Genomic DNA, 14380 nt, shown 5'->3' on the forward strand with positions numbered 1-14380 from the left:
ACTATACAACAGCAGCACTATCGCTGGAGATAAATACCCTAAAAAGGGTTTCGTCCAACTGTCCCTTCTCTTGATTAGACTCCTACTCTTCTGTAAGCCTCTGCTTTTATAGATCCTTTGATGAGGCTTCAAATATTCTAAAACACTGAAATTCGAATCCTAATAGAAATACCGCAGTGAGTTTTAAATATTTGGAATCCTTCATTTCTTTCATTAGTTTTGTCGCTGAGTCCTAACTTATAAATCAGGAATCCATTCAGTATCCTATTGAACTAACTGTAAAATTATCGTCTTTAGTATGAAACCAACTACACATAACAGTATCAATATAATGAAGATTCTAGACGAGAGAAAGTGAAGCATTGTTCAAACAAACTAAACAAGGCAATATTCATACAAATTAGTTTTTATAGAATTAAGCGTGGGCAATTTCTTTATTCGCTTTACTTATTTTTCTGTATATTTTTCTTTTCTTTTATTGATTTCCATGCATATTGAGATAGTTTATTGAATTGAAAACCACACCTTGTTAGGCCCCTCCATGAAATCGATAATATAACAACCAAAATTACATATAGTTTTCTTTTTTTCATTTATATTCTTTTTCAAAATATATTTATAGTTTTTTAATTTATATTCTTTTTCAAAATATATTTATAGTTTTTTAATTTATATTCTTTTTCAAAATATATTTATAGTTTTTTAATTTATATTCTTTTTCAAAATATATTTATAGTTTTTCAATTTATGTTCTTTTCCAAAATATATTTATAGTTTTTCAATCTATGTTCTTTTCCAAAATATATTTATAGTTTTTCAATCTATGTTCTTTTCCAAAATATATTTATAGTTTTTCAATCTATGTTCTTTCCCAAAATATATTTATTTATAGTTTTTTCAAGTTATATTCTTTTGCAAACAGCAAAAAAAAAAAAATCAATTTTTTACTATCATAATATTATCATACTAATCTGAACTAGTAATTTATTACTAATCTTTCTATCAAATTATTGATTTGCAACAAAATGAATTAAAAAATAGATGAAAATAGAAAAGGATTTAGTATATACATATAATTTCTAAGGAGTGTATTCTTTCACCTTTTTGTAATGGGGTACTGACTTTTACCTTTTAGTTTCTAAGACAATTGCAGATAAAAAAATTATTAAAATAGCATCTCATAGAGGAATAGGGACGAAGACTCTGGATTCATAGTATGTTAATTTTTATGATCATCACTATAAAATAAATTTCTTTAAAACTTAAGCACTAATTTAATCAAAAACATGATATTACTGTGAATTCACTTGTTGTTTAAGTAACTGTTAATAAGGAAAGAAATTTTTCCTATTTAAATAATTTTCTCTATGGGAAAAAATAACATGATTCGTGTTCTGAGTTAAATTTTTCATCTGTTGTTTAATTCGAGTATTCTTTTGCTTATAAATTATGCGATATATTTTTTCACACATTTCCTGCTTGGAAGTAGTCTCTTTGTTTAACAAATTAGAAAGAAATGTTTTAAGTTTCTGGTTTTGTCATGTTATATAAAATGACCAAATAGCATTGTGATTTAAAATAAACGATAGAATTCTTCAACAATAAAGACAGGAAATTATTTAAATAGCATGCTTTTACAAGATCAGAAAAAAATACAAGATAGCAAAATATAGTTTATTTATACATAACTAAATAAACAAAAATTGCAAGAAGTAAACTTTTTTTGTTACAATGAGGAAATGAAAATGAACCAATTGTTATATCTAAAGCACAATTGAAACAGAATTTACTGCACATTCTAAAGCAGTTATATTTTCTTACGCTTGGTAATAATTTTATTTGTATATAATATAAGTTACAAAATGTAAACATGAAAAAGCAAAATATTAAAAAAAAATAATGAATGCAAAAAGTTTAAAATATTTATTATTTTTTGCATTAATTATATTTTAAGCATATGAATGAATAAATATTATGAGCTTCGAGTGAATTTTTAAACATATTTAAAATTTATATAACAATAACATAACATGCGTTTATATTTAGAATTCCAAAACCTTATTCCCACAAACTTTGACAAAACCATAACCATTTCCTTCATTAATAATTCCTCTTAAATGCAAATCAAAATAATGTTATGAGAAATAAATGCATGAGAATGAATTCATTATGATAATGACGACAACAAAATACTGGCAAAATCCCCAATGGCACAAAAAATAAGAAAAAAACAAAACATTCACTTTAACAATAGATATAAAAACAAAAAGCAAAACACAATTAAAGGATTCCTTAATCATTTGCAATGGATTAAAAGTAGGTATTAATAATACTGACTTTTCTTTTTTTTATATGAAAATATATAAAATAAATTAAAATTATAGTGATAATAATGTAATATTTTTTATTATCCTAATCATAAAAATACAAGATTTTTTTTTTGCATTGAATAAGAGAAAGATTATAAGCTCTTCAGCACATATAGTTATTGAATAAACAAATGTTATACCTGTTGAGGTTCTTGTTGAATACTAAATGTCTGTATAATGTAAAACCGGGTAAAAAAAGTTTGAGTTCGGATTCTGCATATCACAGGAACTTCTTGCATCGGTACTTATAAAAACGGTCTGACATTTATATATATCCTACTGGCGCCTTCTTTTAGATTGTGTTATTTTCAATTGTCGAAAATAATTAATTAAACAATGAATAAAAATGTAATGAATGAAATGAAATGAAATCTTTATTTAAGTGTATTTAAAGTAGTGATACAAATAAAAGCATTTCTACATTTGCCATCGAGGTAAAAAATAAAAGCAAAATAATATGACTTAGAAAAATATTAAAAGCATCATATATAACTTTAAAATTAATAATAGCGAATTAAGATTTAATTTAAATCCAAGTTAAATAAACAGGCTAATAGAAAATAAAGATAAACAATTCTTTTTAACACTCTTTTATTAACTTGTTTTCTTATCTGTCTGCTCCAGTACATAGCTTGAAATCTATTTTAATCTAATTTCCCAAAGAGCTAGAAATCTGAGATTTTAAAAATTGCACAACGTTGGATGATAATGCAATATTAACTAACTTTCTTGTCCGTCTATTTTTGTGCCTTTTTCGGTACAAATTTCGCAATAGGTTTTGAGCAATCGAAATTTTCATGACCGACAGATGACAAGCCTTAGTAATGTTTGTGTTTTTTATTAACTTTTGAATACGTTTTTATTAACTCGCTCTCTTGTATTTCCATTTGTTTACTTGTTCTGCACACATTTTGTGATATTTTAAACTAAATTATTCATAAGATAGAGACTTCAAACTTTAAACAGAACTAAATGACTGTGCAACATGAACTCGTTTTCCTGTCTTTCGGTATAAATTTTATCATTAGCTGTAGCTCATCGAGTAATTAGTTTTAAATTGATTGCAAAATTTCATAGGCACACAATATTAAAAAGCAGAAAATAATTACTTAAGAAAAAGAATTATAATGTATCCACGTTTTAAAACGGACTAAAAATCTGAAATAATTTCCTTTAGCCTAATACAGATAGCCCTGAAAATTTGTGAGTGTATTTATTTTTTTAATTAGCAGTCACGTGTATTTTTAAATAATCGCATGAATTCATAAAATTCACAATCACGTGCATTTTTAAATAATCATATGAATTCATAAAATTCGCAATTATAATCTGTATGTGTTAAGAGAAATTACTTTAAATTTTTTAGTCCGTTTTAGAAAAATGATATATTAATTCTTTTTATTTAAATAATTATTTCATAGAGGGATAAATTTTCTAACACATGGATATTAAAATTTTGTTCGATAGCTTTTTCTTTGTTCTTGTTTTGTAACTTTTCTGAAAGAATATATGAATTTTTTTATAAATATTTGATATATTTATAAAGAAAATAAAAAACATGTTATGAAAGTTATATCGGCCTTTGCAATCCTGTGTGCCTTTAAGTTCTGTTTATCCTGTCTGCCCCGTCACTTCGTTTACCGTTTGCGACATGAAATAGGAAACAAATAACGTCACTCCACTTTTAACACACTCCACTAAAAGTCACCATTCTTTATATGTTAGGAAACTTGGTTAGCTAAATATTTAATCTTTCTGCCCGTGATAAGTCTTTCATGCCAAATTTTGTAATACTTCAGTCAGATTATGGTTACGGAACGCTGTATTTATAACTCTTACACGATATATTTTACTTTTAAAATTTCGTTCAGCGACAACAGAATAATATTTAACTTAATATTTCATACACAGATGGTTCAATTTACATAATATATCAGTTAATGAATGATGATGCATTCTTATATGAAATTAAAATTTCGGCTTCAAGATAAAAATGACTCCATTTCAAAACTTAAATGTGTTTCGACTCCCTCTATTTGCTGACATATTGATGACGTTGTTGACACCTGTTAAATTTGATAAAAAAATTTATTCATCGGATATAATAGTAATAGTTTGACATAGTAATCTGGAGAAGGGTTAGCATCTTTGATATCTTCCTCTTCTGATCACTGTTCAAAATTTTGGGATCTGTCCCTAAATAACGTTGATGTGGCTTTAAGTCTGGTTTATACAGTTAAGCTAAACCAAATTAACGGTATGTTATGGTAACAAGTCCTTCTTCTATCAGGAACAGCATGCCAAAGTAATGCCGATTAGGTGTATTTAATTCCTGCAGTGCGAGGTTGAATAAGTTTCATCAAACGCGGTTCATTCAATTCTTTAATGACAATGGATTATTAATTAAACGTTTTGATTTTTATTATTACTTTTCCTAATGCCAGTGGGTCAAATTCGGACTTGAAGTATTTGAGATTTAAGTTCTCACCGATGCGATTCAATTTGCAAGATTTTAGCAAAATAATAAAATGAGATTTATATTTTCTCAGAATCAAGTTATCTCTACATTCAAAAATATAGAAAAATTTTGTACCAAATTCCTTTATTGAAAAATAATTGCGTGTACAAAAATTTGCTCAAACTATTTTCCGAACATATAAATATTGCATTCAATACTGAACCATGAGAAAATATCCATAGAAGTGAAACAGAGCTTTTATAATTATCAGAATTGTAGGGAAAAAGATATCCACAATTAAGAACAGCCATTCTTGATGATATGTCTTCCAAAACATGAGAAATGAATGATGTATAAAAAATAATTTCCACATAAAATTAGCATTTCTTTTACTTTAGAATTCTTTAGCTACGATTTGGTCTTTCTTTATTCTTTGCTCTTTTTTTTTTTTTTTTTTTTTTTTTTACTTTAGATTTCTTTAGCTTAAAATTATTCTTTACCTTTAACATTTTTTCTGCTTTAGAATTCTTTATTTTAGAATTGTTCTTTATCTTTAGAAATTTTTTTTACTTTAAAATTCTTTCTATCTTTCCATATAATTATATTGTATGATTTGTAATTAATGCATTCATGATAATTGTTCCGTAATTTTACTATCATTATTCAATTGTTCAAACTAAGGGTTGTATAGGTCTTCCCAATTATTTATTTGGTTTTTCTTTAATCATTTATCTTCTCAGCTCCTAAAATCTGGAATTTCTTATTTTTTTCCCCTCTCTACAGAGTTCTAAAGTTCTAAATATGGATACTTAAATTCTAATTATGTGGTTACTTTGAAAATAATGTATATCAATTATCATACGATAGTCGGAAAACAATATTTTTCCATTGGAAATAAATTAACTATATTACAAATAAATTATTTCCTGGGAGTAAGTTCAAGACGGATTCCATTTCTGGATCTGAGAACCATCTCGGCTGATAAGTGAAGCTTGTCCCTTTGGTCCACGGATCGAACTCTGAAATTCCTTAAAACGTTTGCAATCATTACTTTTTCTTCTAGCATTGCAAACTTTTGACCTATAAAATTAGAAAATGAATCATATAACAAATCTCTTTCTATACAATTTTGTAAAATATGATTCCATTAAACAGGAAAATTTATGTGCATTTTTAATCATTGCATGTTATCAAACATTTACAATAATTTAACATACGACTTAAATTATTTAATTGACCTTAAATTTTACAAGAATTTTGCAAGATTATCGGAAATTATTTAATCTATTATATTAAACTATAATTATCTAGTTTAATAGATCCAGTAATTAAACTAGAAGTCCAGACTACGCTTTAGTTGAAAATCTAAAATTTACATGCTTTTTTAGGCCTGAAGGAACTTAAATTGTAATATACGAGTATATAATTTATTATAGCTTTTTTTCATATAAAATAATATTGGATAATTATCTGAGAAATAATGGCAAACGTTTCCAAATGACATTTTAATGTTCAGTATTTGGATCTGAAATCGTAATTTATCTTAAATTTTTATAGAAAATATGTACATTTTCGATAAAAAAATTATTTTTTATAAAATAAATAAAACTAAATAAATAAAAATGACGTAAAAGAAAAAAAAGAAAGAATTATCTAATATGCAATACAATTCAATGGTATTCGGTAAGAGAAGTGATTTTTCTTTTGTAGATTCGATATAAAAATATCTATCTCATTCTTTCATTCTTTTTAAATCCTTACAAAAGTATAAATCAGGAAGATCTTCTATATTCAGATAGTAATATTTATTATATTCATCTTATTTAAAAGTAAGCGACGCTGCAGATAGCATGAGAAAAATTTAGTTGCAATTGCATTACAACAGCGCTTAAAGAGAAAGAATTTCAATTTAGTTTAAGTTAGCTGAATGTATCGAATCGCTCATTTGATTTTTCTATTCTATACTCTGCACTGTTATATCCTTGTTTTCATTTTGTTGATCTTAAAAATAGTAAGAGAAAAAAAATCCCTCTAGATACTGAATTGTAATATTTTTTATTATAGTTTTCTATTACATTAAAATTATTTTGAATATTTTTTAATCTACACTCTGCATTATATTGCACATTTTTAATGTCGATGGCCTAGACGCGATATAATTTTGAACGAATATGATATGAATATTTCCTAATAGTATTCCTTTATTTTGTATCTGACAGAATAAAAAAACAATAAATGAAGAAAAGCTTATGCTATATGAGGTTATTTTAAAAATATTTTTCATTCTGTACTTCATACTATTATCTTGTTTCTTCTGATGACATAGTCTATTGTAATCATATCTAATTTATAATTACATGGCATCATTCCTAAAGCAATTTGAAGCCCATTTTCTTCAACTCCTAGATTTTCGTTTTCTGGATATGTAAACTTTGTAATTAATCTCGAACCAAGGTACCAACATCGTCATTTCTAAAAATTGATGTACAGAGGTTTCCTAAAAAAATTTGTGAGACAAAAAGTGTGATCTTCAAATTAACCTAAGTTGTTAATCAAAGGGGTGAACATAAAAATTGTTCCTCTATTGTGACAAAATGAATCATAATGATCGTAGACCCTATGCCTGTATTTTCATTATGCACATAATACGGTAAATGAAATAAACTAGTGATAATGTATAATTACTGGTGTTATGTATAATCACCGATAAGTTTAGTGGTGTTATGAATAATCAGCTGTCATCATTGTAATTGTACATTATCATTACTAGATTAATAACATTTACCATAACGTATTTGAAATACTATGTAATTTAAATTTATCTTGTTTCCTTTGAATAAAATAAAAATATTCATAAAACTGCAGAAACCAATATTTTTTTAAAAAAATCACGCTATTACATCGGAATTTTTTGGAATATATTGTCAACATATAAAATTTCCCAGTTTCACTTTAGGTTGTATTTCCATATAGTCACATACTGAGAGATTCGTTTTTACTCTTTTGTATTGGAATGCGAGTGAAATCCCGTCTCGTATATCCTGAGGCAGTCTCTTCCTGGAGTTATTTTCTAGGCGCCCATTTGGGAATCGAGAAGCAAGTTTCCGCCCACGCACTCCGAACCGCTTTTCAGCAAAGAATCGATCGCCAAGATAGTCTGACAGTCTCGTGTTGTCACATTCGGTCACACGTCGCCTCTAAATTAGGTCTCGCAAACATGGTTTTTGAGGCGTTTTGAAGAATGTTAGTTTTTAGTTCCCCTCGAAACGTGCTTAGATTTCTACGATTTTTTTATATTTTTTGACTTTTACTTTTTTTGAAAGACGGTTTGTTGTTGCTATGAATCAGATTACTCGTAGACTGATGCATATTATTTATAGTAATAAATATTTGTTAAAAGCAGATTAATTCTAATTTTTTATGAGTAAACATATTTTATTTTTAAAAAATAATGACGAGAGTACTTAATTTAGTTTCTAAGTTCATCTCTTAATTTAGTTGTTTTAAATGGAAATATCTGGTAAAAAATTTGTGAATTTACCCTTTGTTTAATGAATGTATGAAGCATAACTATTTCAGTTTAAAGTTCTTTATTTAGAAGGTGTGAATATTAATTGCAAGTAACACATGACAACAAATTTAGCTTTAATGTAAGATAAATAATATGAATTAATGTACAAATGATATTTTCCTTAGTTATATGTAAAATATAATTAAATTCTGAAATAGAAAATAAATATTGCAAAGCAGCCTTACAGAGTTCTTATTACCTTAATAACGCAACAAGCATGTCAGCACAAATTGAATGAACAACACTCAAAATTTGACATTTTGCAATATGATTTTGTTCCTTTTTTTTTACTCAGATATTAATATAAATACATAAAATATAACAATATATTGTCATTATGGATTATGGCAAAATATGATGAAGTTTTTTTAATTCGGATAATTGTCCTCGATGCATTAGTTTCTTTTCCTTCAGTTTTATTTCATGTTTAATACGATTTAAATCTGATTTGTTAAAGTGTTAATCTATGAAATAATTTGTCAATAGTGTACTGCTCATAATTCAAAAAAATCAGATCAAAATCAGATCAGATAGATCAGAAGATCGGATAGATCAGACAGATCAAAATCAGATCAAAAAGAATAATTGTTTCTTAAATAAATTCTTTATACTTATTTTCAAACCTATGCTGGAATATTTTAAGATTTTTAACACTATTATTTCATGTATTTAGTTCTAAAATCTTGAAGAATTTCCGCTTCCAATTACTTTACTTTTTATTTATTCGTGTATTATCTTAAATTTAGACCCTTCCTGGAATGTAGTCAATCTTTTGTTTTTGTTTCACAAGTTGAAACAATCAATAATTGAAATTTAAAAAAGTTTATTTTTAAAAAGAGAACACTTAATTTGCAATAATTTCAACTTTTACATTTCTGTTATATAGTAACATTTAAATATTTCACCATTATTTCTTAAAATTATTTAAATATATCTGTAATATTACATTATTTTGGTGCATATATTATTATTATTTTGGTCTGTCAGGTATAAAAAAAGATACAACACGTAAAAATGTTAAATAAAAATATTGTTTAAAAAATTAAAGATTAGTAAAATAGTTAGTGTGAACTTTTACCAATAGATGGCAGCAGGATCTGAAATTTATGAACTCGTCAGCGTAAATAAAAACTTTAATAGTGAATCTGGTTCAAGGTATGAAAACAGTTCGGAAAAGAAGAAAAGATATATAAGCTAGAAATAAACAGTTAATTAAATCGAAAGTGAATTTGCATTCGGCTGGAATTATTCACATATTAATTAAAAAATAATAAAATCAATAAACAGAAGTGGAATTTTTTTTTAAATATCATAAATTTATACATTGAATTCTGAAAGTATCCACATTATGAAAAAAGTAACATGTAAATATCAAGCAGGGGAAAAAAATTGAATTCGCTAGCGAATACTCATGTAACAGACGCCTCGAATATTATTATTAAATGCAGATTAGATAAGTTAAAATATCTAATAAAGTTAACTTTTAAAATAATTATCATGGCATAAAATAGTTTAATTTTACACAAGAAAGATAATATAAATTGAAAAATTTTCAATTCTGATTTAAGTTTAACTTTTCCAAAGTTTTAGTACCTAAATTTTATAAATATTTGTAAGTGAGAAATTTAAAAAAAAATTATATTATTCCTAATAATTATTAGCAAAGAAAATTCATTACTATGCATAGGATTATATTCATTTAATTAAAACGATAAAAAAAATTAAATTATTTTAATTAAACTTGACTAAATGGATATGACTGTAGATATCCTGTAGAAATATTTTATCAACTGAATTGTTTCTTTGTTTTACTTTCTCGAATACAAAGTACAGAGAATTAATTTAATTAGCATTGTAATTGTCAAAAAATTCGAATTCGGGAGTTCGACGAATCTCTACGTCTTCGACTTCCTCGAGTTCAAAAAATGTTTTTGGCGTTATGTCTGACTGTTTGTCCATTCCGTATGACTATATGTGATGAAGATAATTGAAAATTTTTTTCAGCTAGACAGATGAAATTTGGTATATTGCCTAATTTATAAAAAAATGTTAAGCAAAATCTATTCAGAGAAAGTCTCTCTGCCTGTTTTTTCGAATATAATTTAACACGATAATTAAAAAATGAAAACTGGATGGATAAACTTTGGTACACATATTTAACATTTATAGAGAAGACATCTATTAAATTTTGAGCCGAATACAAGCAGTGGTTACCTGTTTGTCGACATCTAGTTTTAAAAGCATCTAAACGTGACAACTCGGAAACACAGTGACTTAAATATATCCAACTTTGCAAATAATTTTCTGTCCAGTTATAATTTTGTCTCAAATTTTGATTTCTATCAGCTGGAGAAAATACATCTTACACACGAATTCGATTTTAAAGTACTATTATCCGCGTGCCAGGAATCAATCGTCAAAAAATTGCCAAGGATCACACGGTACATTGAATAAAATGTTAAGTTTACACTAGAGTAACTATTGTTCGTCATTGCCATACAAGCAATCGCAGCCTTACCCAAGGTGAACATTTTTATCCGGGTTCAGGGAGATAGCATCTTTATTAAAGGTTGAAAGAGTTTTTTTGGGGAAATTTTCGCTAGTTAATAATTTAGCAATATATTAAAGTTTGATCTATATTAAAATATTTTATACGAAGCTTACCAATGCAACTTCTTGATCCAGCTGAGAATGGACAATAAGCGAAAGGATGTCTGTCCAGGCAATTTTCTGGCAAAAAGCGATCCGGGTTGAAAATTTCAGGATCCGGAAACGATTCCGGGTGGCGATGTAACATGTAAATGACCAGCATACATGTTGTGCCTTTCGGAATTTTAAAGCCGTCTGAAAAAGAATAACATAAAAAGTATTAATGTAAATTAATATATTTCAAAAATATTAAGATTCCTTTTACTTCATATATTAGAATATCAAAGAATATATAAATAAACGGAATCTAATGTCCGAATAATTATTTTTCCGGGCTTTTTATAACTGCTTTCTGATGCATAAATTCTTCATGTCTATGTGTTATGGAAGTAGGATCTGAAATCACAGACCAGAATCTCAAAATTCTAATGGATTTCGAAAAGTAGCTTAAAAATGAGGCGAAACTATGGCCAAGAACAAATATTATATATCTGGAAAGGTTTTCAAAAAAACTATCCATCGGCCGTGGTTGCCAAAAGTGTCCATGTCTTTAGTGTCCTTAAAAAGTCCATGTCCAAAAGTGTCCTTAAGAACCTAACCTAAATTTATATTCTGAATTTTGATAAACTTTACAATATGCATCTAAATTCAATTACACTTAACTTCAAAGAGATCGGAAGTTTATTGCAAGCTTAAGTTTTTTTAAATTACTATGAGAACTATTTTTTTAAACAAAAGATAGATATGTTATTCAATTAAGTAGCAAAAACTATTTAAATGCTTTGCGCTCATCATATTATTCATTTTAATTACTATACGAAAAATGTAATATCTGTAATAGGCGTCACTCGTATTCTAAATCAAAAACCTGATTCGAAATTGTCTACTAGTAGCTGGTGTTCATTAAGAAAAGTGATATTAAAGTTTCAGTCAGATTTTTAAGAAAATTTTTACGAAATTTTCCTGTACAGAAAACCATTTTTACGCATATTTAAGATGAAAAAACAGTAAATATTTCAGTAATAATTTGTTTTCTATGCAACGTTTTCCTAATTTAATAAATTTTAAGAAATTTTTATAGTACATTTTACAACAGTTATGTTTATTGTTTTCGTATATAATCAATACTCATATTGTAACAATATTTGAATACATTTTTAAGTGCTTATTATGGCGTCTATAAAATGAAGAAATTTTTTTAAGTAGAATAAATATTGACAAATTAAACCACTAAAATCAACATAATTCAATGTTTCTTAGAAATTTGAATTTTCTTTCATGTGTTTTTTTTACTTACTTATTAATTTGTCTTGAGATAAATTTATGTAAAAATCCTTTCCTGTAGCGTATTCTTTGCGCCTTGAAAAAAGAACACTGTTTTACATTTTAAATATTCTTTCACTAAATTTACGAATTTTTCCCGACTTCCCGTTTCATATTCTGATTGAAAAAAAGAGCATTAAAAATGAATAAAAAATGAAATGAATAATAAAAAAAAACTGGTGACTAACTAGTTTGATTTACTAACAAAACATCTGATAATTTGTATACCCAAAATTCATAATTCATATTTGTCTATTTAATGTGTTAATTGAGCGTTAGCAATAGATTGCCGTTCTGTTACAAATTCACGGGTTTGAAAAATGAAAAATTAAATTTGTAAAAAATGCGTTAATGCAGATACTTTGCTTAATCGCTTGGAAAAGAACAAAAAGTTTTAAAACAAGTCTGTTTTTCAGATTAATCGGATTGTTTTATTTCTCTTAAGTATTTCAACTCATAAGATTTTTATCAAATGTAGAAATGAACAAAAATAAAACAAAAAAATATGGGTTGTGAATATAAATATTTAAAATTAAGTTAGGAATTGCTAGATCAAAATTAATTTTTAAAATTAATTCCACAATTAATTTTTTTAAAAATTTAAATTTCCATTCAAAATTAATCTTTATATGATTCTTAATGTATAATGCAAATTGCTAGACATTTACTGGATATTTTATAAATTTCCCCTAAATCTTGGAACTCGTTTAATGGTGGAACTGAAAAATGTTACTTTCTATGATAGAAAATAAATTGTAGCTTCATCTGGTAGATAAAAACTTACTTATAAAAATATTTCTCTGAAAGTAAGAGCATTAGAATAAACTTTGCAGAAAATTTGTCTGCATAAAATTTTTCTAGAAATCAAAGTTATCAATCACAATTATGTTAGTCAGATTCTAAAAATTAGCAGTGATTAACAATGAAATGTTTTTCAAAAGAAATATTTATGTTACTGAAAGAAGTAAATACTTTGTTGACTTTACGATCTCAAAACTATATCAATTACTGACGTCCATATTGGAAAGTCCATTAAAGAAATCAAAGGGCATATTTTCTTCTTTCATAAAATCATCTCTTATTGTACGCTATTGCTTCCTTGTCAAGAGGAAGTTGAATCACAATTTATTTCAATGACCAGTTTAAATCCTAAGAGAGTTTTATATAAAGGTCTGTCTGAAGTCTGGACGTTGATTTCTCTCATCAATATTTAACAGTCAGAAAGTTTGACTGAGGGTTTTTTTTTAAACTAAGTAATGACAAGCACCGTCTAAAACAATTCCAGAGATCACATTAACAAACTCCATGAATCAAAAAAATGTCACTGCTTTCCAAGTATTTTAGAGTAATCACCAAAGTTTCTAGATTTTGTCTGGGTAGGAGAAAAAAAATTGCTTTCTCAGATAATTAACTCTTGATTAATTTCCCTTTTGTCCTTATGCTACTCCATACATAAAACCATCTAGCAAAACTGCATGAATCCGAGATAACAAAAATTCTGTCGCAAAAGACCTTGAAACAAAAAATATTACTACAAAGAACTATTAATGAGTTTAGAAGTTAGTTAAACACCATATTTCAAAGTAAATTAAGTACTGAAAGTCAAATATAAGTTAACCTTCAATGTCCGTTTTTCGCGTCTGGCTTCATTATTTTACTTTGATTATTTAAAAAATTTTTTAACTGTTTTCAAAATTTCTTGAAATACTTAGCAATGTAAAACTAAAGTTTTTTTTAATTATTTGTATCTCAAAACCACTTGCTACAATGAAAAAAATCCATTTTCTTATATCCGATGAGCATTTTGGTCACAGCTATATGTGACCACCTTTTGAGGAAAAAGGCAATTTAGGGAAAAAGTTCTTGCTTTTTACTTTCTCTTATATGAAATTTGGAGTAATTACAGCAATCATTAAAAAATTCGAACTCGAGATTTTGACCATTTTCCATGTTTTTGGGTCTGAGTTAAAAACATTTTTTTAGAAAATGTCTATTTTTCTGTTTATGATA

At 26.4% G+C, this 14380-nt stretch overlaps 1 protein-coding gene across 2 annotated transcripts in view; it reads right to left on the reverse strand.

Annotated features, from left to right (window-relative positions):
• Positions 1 to 2725: 2725 nt before the first annotated feature.
• The window catches only part of LOC129969567 (cytochrome P450 4c3-like), a 51506-nt gene continuing 39851 nt past the window's right edge, over positions 2726 to 14380 (reverse strand). For both annotated transcript variants that reach the window (XM_056084194.1, XM_056084193.1), the window contains exons 10-11: positions 11063 to 11242; positions 2726 to 5907 (exon numbers count right to left, since the gene is read on the reverse strand). In XM_056084194.1, the coding sequence (XP_055940169.1) occupies positions 5747 to 5907; positions 11063 to 11242 (341 nt within the window). In that variant the 3' untranslated portion in view covers positions 2726 to 5746. The remainder of the gene's footprint in view (positions 5908 to 11062; positions 11243 to 14380) is intronic.

The sequence above is a fragment of the Argiope bruennichi genome, chromosome 5, assembly GCF_947563725.1.
Source record: "Argiope bruennichi chromosome 5, qqArgBrue1.1, whole genome shotgun sequence".
NCBI classification, from domain to species: Eukaryota; Metazoa; Arthropoda; class Arachnida; order Araneae; family Araneidae; genus Argiope; species Argiope bruennichi.